Source organism: Emiliania huxleyi (genome assembly GCF_000372725.1).
Source record: "Emiliania huxleyi CCMP1516 chromosome Unknown EMIHUscaffold_170, whole genome shotgun sequence".
Classification (NCBI taxonomy): Eukaryota; Haptophyta; order Isochrysidales; family Noelaerhabdaceae; genus Emiliania; species Emiliania huxleyi.
Window position 1 is genome coordinate 105,566 of NW_005200880.1, and position 5,075 is coordinate 110,640.

At 64.3% G+C, this 5,075-nt stretch overlaps 3 protein-coding genes across 3 annotated transcripts in view; 2 read left to right on the forward strand and 1 right to left on the reverse strand.

The window, feature by feature from the left end:
- Positions 1-5: 5 nt before the first annotated feature.
- Positions 6-352, reverse strand: EMIHUDRAFT_231147 (hypothetical protein; the record flags this gene model as incomplete). Its single annotated transcript, XM_005784289.1, has 1 exon — positions 6-352. A coding segment is annotated over one exon (347 nt), but the record flags the coding sequence as incomplete, so codon positions are not given.
- Positions 353-673: 321 nt separating this feature from the next.
- Positions 674-2,955, forward strand: EMIHUDRAFT_231148 (hypothetical protein; the record flags this gene model as incomplete). Its single annotated transcript, XM_005784290.1, has 6 exons — positions 674-696; positions 851-916; positions 1,040-1,079; positions 1,193-1,535; positions 1,613-2,481; positions 2,641-2,955. The coding sequence occupies 6 exons, from the start codon at positions 674-676 to the stop codon at positions 2,953-2,955; spliced, it is 1,656 nt and encodes a 551-aa protein (XP_005784347.1).
- Positions 2,956-3,498: 543 nt separating this feature from the next.
- The window catches only part of EMIHUDRAFT_442035 (hypothetical protein), a 6,419-nt gene continuing 4,842 nt past the window's right edge, over positions 3,499-5,075 (forward strand). The window contains exons 1-4 of the mRNA XM_005784291.1: positions 3,499-3,546; positions 3,672-3,902; positions 4,072-4,222; positions 4,484-4,642. Coding sequence (XP_005784348.1) covers positions 3,538-3,546; positions 3,672-3,902; positions 4,072-4,222; positions 4,484-4,527 — 435 coding nt within the window. The 5' untranslated portion in view covers positions 3,499-3,537 and the 3' untranslated portion in view covers positions 4,528-4,642. The remainder of the gene's footprint in view (positions 3,547-3,671; positions 3,903-4,071; positions 4,223-4,483; positions 4,643-5,075) is intronic.

A 5,075-nucleotide genomic window follows, 5' to 3' on the forward strand; every position in this document is an offset into this window, starting at 1 on the left:
TGTACTTGTCCCAGATCCCATCCGCGGCGTAGTCCGAGCCGACGTACTGCAGCGCGCGCTCAAAGAGGCCGCGCACGCGCTCCGGCTCGTCGGCCCAGTGGCGGGCCGCGTGCGCGCAGTAGAGCGTCCACATCTCGACCGAGTAGGCGCACGGCACCACCGCACGCTCGTACACTGCCACCGCCGCCGGCTCGTCCGCCGCCGCCAGCTCAAGCTCCGCGCGCCGCTTCCAGTAGCCAAAGCAGAGCGGGTAGCGGTCGAGGAGCGCCTCGAGCGCCTGCCGCAGCTGCACCGGGTCCCGACCCTGCTGCTCGAGGTCCACCACGCGCGAGACGAGCAACGCGAAGGTCATGCAGGAGCGTAAAAAAGAAGAATTCAGACCCCCTGCGAGTGGTGATGTCAGTGAGGAATGTGTGTGTTGTCGTGCTAGTGTCTGGTGTCTACTAGCCCCGAGTAGAGGGGGCGTTCCGCTGCTAGGGGAAACTCGGAGCGCAGAGCCAACCCTCGGGGACCCGTGTTGAGCACTTGAGCACTGGATAGGGTCGATTCCGCATGGTACGGGACCCCTCGATCGTCTCGCCCTCCCTCACTGGTGTGTTCATCGGGTTTACTTTAAGGCCCTTGCCCTGCGAACGCGCACCCCCAGGGCTAGGGCTTTCTTGCCCGCAACCCGATGCCAATCATCCGGCCCGCTGGGTGCGCTTCTTAGCTCCCCGGCCCTGGATGTGCGGTTGCTAACTGCACTCCAAGTGCTCCAAGTTTACCTCCGCTGCCTCGCACAACAAACGGACCGCATAAGGAGGGATGGGAGGACGGCACGCCGCCACCACACAGGGATTTTAAGGAGTAGGGGGGGATATGGTGATTTTCAGAAAGTCGCCTCGGGCACAAACGAACACTGGCGCTGGGAGTACAGGTGCTGGGGATCACAATGGTATATCACTAAGAGTCTCACATGGTCTAGTACTGACACAGCGTCCCGACAAACACACTCAAAATTCTCACTGCTCCGTGTCCCGGCGGCACTGGCGGCGCCGAGGGTCGGCCGTGGGCGCCTCCACGGCGCCGAGCTCGCGAGGGTCATATCGCCAGCTGTACACCTGCTTGTGCGTCTTTGGGTTCCACTTCTTTGGCAGCAGGAACAGCCATTGCTCGCCCGCTGCCTCGTCGAACTCCGGGTCCGCGTCCCAAGCCCATCCGCAAGGCGCTGGAGCCGCTCTCGGGCATCAAGGCGCTGCGCGACACCAAAACGATCCACACCGCGCAGCAGCTCGCCCAGGTGCTCCTCCGCTTCTGCAGCAACACCACGCTCACCTTCTTCCTTCGCACTATGCCGCCGTCGGTGACCCAGGACGCCGCGCGCGAGCACGACCGCCTGATGGAGGAGGCGCTCTACACCCTCGTGGGTGGCGCGCGGGTCGGACGCAACAGCCCACGGTGGCGGGTCGCTGTTCAGCAGGCCCGACTTCCGGTCAGGATGGGCGGTATGGGCCTGACCAGCGCCATGGACATCCGTGAGGCGGCGTGGGTCGCACGTGGGCCCTCGTCACGCGGCCGATACGCGAGCTGCACGAGCCATTCCGCGACCTCGACGTGGCCCTCGCGCCGGGAGAGCGCTTCGACGAGCTTCGGGAGGCTCACAAACGCCTCCGCGCCCTTCGCGACGAGGTCGGCAAGACGTGGCGCGAGTGGGACGGGCGCACGCTATACCAAGACGTCGTCGGGCCCTTCCAGGAGACCAAGGCGGTGCGACGGCGCCGCTACCACCCGCCCAAGCTTACGCCGGCGGCGGAGCTGCTGCCTCTTCCGGAGTTCTCGTCTACCAGCGAGTTCTTACAGCAGGCGCAGCGGCGGTACACCGTCGGCGTACACCATCGCAACTGGCTCGCCCTCGCCGAAGCCTTCGTCAGCGAGGCATCCCGGCGGGGCGGCCGCTACAAGACTGGCAGGTGCAAGAACCACAAGTGCTGGCGCGAGGCGATTCGGTTCGTCGCAGTCAGCCAGGAGGGGGCTGGCGCCTTCCTGAATGCGATCCCCATGCGGGATGATATGAAGATGGAGACGTGGGCGATGCGCATTACAGTTCAGCGCCGCCTCGGCCTCCCGCTCGATGTTGCCTGCCAGGCGGTGGAGGCGGGCAAGAAGGCGCCAAACGGCAAGCCGCACGAAGAACTCGGCGATGCCGCAATGGTCAACCCGCGTGCGAAGCACGCGACACGACACAAATACCTGCTCAAACGACTCGTCAAGACCCTTCGCTCGGCGTGGGGCATGCTCATCGAGATGGAGCCGACTGCACACCTCAGTTACAGTAACCCAAAACAACCTGACGTGGCGGCGGCGAACATCGGCAAAGGGCATGTGCGCCTCGTTGGCGACTTGAAACTCACGAGCTCGCTTGCGTGCAAGGGTGGCGATCGGCTCGGCTGGAAGGGGGCTTTTGTCGCCTTCGGCAACACCGAGCGGGCGCTGCTCGACTTAGTGTTAGGGCATGCTGCATGGCCGCGGCCGGAGGGGGGGGGGGGGGGGAAGGAAGCCGAAGATGCAAAAGCGGAAGCGGCGGCGGCGGAAAAAGAAGAAGGGGAAAATGAGGGGGAAGCGGAAGCGGGGGCGGCACCTGTGACGGCCCCCTACCAAAAGGGCGACTACCGGTTCGCGCGGGAGAAGAATTGCGACCTGCGTTTGCTCGACTTCGAGACGTTCGGCGGCTTCGGGGACGGCGTCCGCAAAATTCTTCGGCAGGCGGCGGACCAGCTGAGTAACAAACTTTCGCACGCTCAGCACCTCGATGAGGTCACATGGACCACCAAGAACTGGCACGGGCTGCAGATGCAGCGCTTGTCTGTCGTTCTCCACACCGCCGTGGCGTGGCAGACGGTGAACGAGCTAGCGTGCGGGGACAGCGGCATTGTGCACGGTGCTAAGTGCATTGCCGTTCTTAACGGAGTCGCTTAGGCGGCTCCGGTGGTGTGCCGGTGATAGTACTAGCACGCGCCAGTTCGCACCTGTGTCGAGCCTGTGTGCTGTGAGAGAAAAAAGAAAGAAAGAAAACAGACAACCCAAGGGAGGGATGGGGGGAGGACGGCACGCCGCCACCACACAGGGATTTTAAGGAGAGGTGTGTGGTGCGCTATCCGTCGCCCACCCTAGGGAGTCTGCCTCTTCCTATCTCTCTTCGCAGTCTCTCGCCGATTGAGTTTGTTTACTGCAGTAAATTCTTTTTGCGCACGCCGCTTCTCCGACAGCTCCGCTCGCTCTCGCTGGTCGAATGCGGCTGCAATCCTCGTCGATACGTGATGCCGTCGCGCCGTTCGCCTCGAGGGCTGCCGCGCTCGCGCTCAGCTCTCTGCTCGCGGCCTCGGCCGTCGCGCCCATGCAGCAGGCGGGCGGCGGCCCGCTCTCTCGCTGCCGCCGCACCGCCGGCCACCCTCCCGCCGCGCTTCGCCGTAGGCCGTTGCCGACGGTAGCACGGAGAAGTTCAAGTTCCCGCCCATCGACAAGAGTAAGAAGGACCGCTGCAAGTTCGTCTCCTCTGCCATGGGACAGGTGCGACCCGCCGCCAATCTCGCCACTGCCTCGCCATCGTCACACCGCCGTTAGAACGCCGCCGGTGCTGCGAGCCTGGGCTGACTGCCGCCGACCGCCGCCGCCTCTCACCCTCCCTCCGGCAGGCCAACGCGGCCCGCGACGAGCTGTACGACCTGCGCGAGTGCAAGATGAGCGGCACCGACGCGGGCGGCTTTGACCTGTCTGGCGCGCTGATGGAGAAGGGCGACTTCTCGGGCACAAACTTCAAGGAGTCACAGCTCTCAAAGGCGTACGCGCCGGGCGCCAAGTTCGACGGCGCCGACTTTTCGAACGGCGTCGTCGACCGAGCATACTTTAACGGCGCGTCGTTCAAGGCGCGTCTGGGCTCCAGCCTGGCCGTGTCTCGGCCGCATCTGAGCCACATCTGAGCCACATCTGAGCCGCACCGCCGCCGCACCTGCGCCGCACTTGCGCCCCACTTCGGCCGCACCAGCTCGCCTCTCCTCTCACCTCCTCGCCCCGCCGCTCTCCCCGCTCCTAAAGGGCGCCGTCTTCAGCAACGCGGTGCTGTCGGGCACGACCTTCGAGAACGCCGACCTGTCCGACACGGACTGGACCGACGCGTACATCGGCATGTTCGACCAGAAGAAGCTGTGCAAGAACCCGACGCTGCAAGGGGAGAACGCAAAGACAGGCGCCCCGCCACACACAAGAGACGCAGATCGGGCCTGGCTGACTCCCTTGGCCGTGCACTCCGATGCCCCTGGGACAGCCCCCGAGAACACACCCATCCACTCCCTCCCTCGAGCTCCAGCCGCTACACGCCCTCCCGTTCGTGCCCGCGCGATGCGCCGGAACACTCACGGTCCAGTATCCACTTGGTACTACCCTGACCTGCGATTCTTGACTTGCGATTCTTGACTTGCGATTCAGACCGTGCCTCTCGCACCGCTAGGCGCCCCGACGCGCGAATCGGCAGGGTGCGGGCCGAGCGCATGAGCTGTACCAGTCGCCTGGCACGATGCCCCCCCCCCCCTCCCGCGGGCTGACGGCCACTCCTCGATTTTGTGTACCCTCCGTGTCGTCTCTGTTAGCTCTCACTGTCCGGATCTCTGTGTGCTGCCGGTGACGCGAGGTCGAGTCAGTCGCTCCGCTGCGCATCGCTCGCGCGCGGAAACATCCGAAACGTTCTGTGTGATTTAAGATACTCGCTTCTCGGGTCCGTTGGCCTCTTTCGTAGGGAAGAATTTTGATACCCGTCAAGACGCCTGCTGGGGGCAGCTTCGCGATGAAGCCGTCTGCTCCCCCCAGCAAGGCACACACAAGACAGATAGGAGGGAGAAAGGGGATGGTGGTGGGTTCCACCAAGCAAGAGAGCGCGCACAGACTGACGTCAGCTACGCTCCTGAAGGACACCTCTGAAAGGGCACCTTCCTCCTGAGGACGGGCGTCTGAAAGACAAACGGCCTCTGGGTCAGAAATCCGGGCCTCGTCCGCCTAGACTTCCCAATTTTCTTCTTTTTGTCAAGGCCCATGGGCCCCCCCTC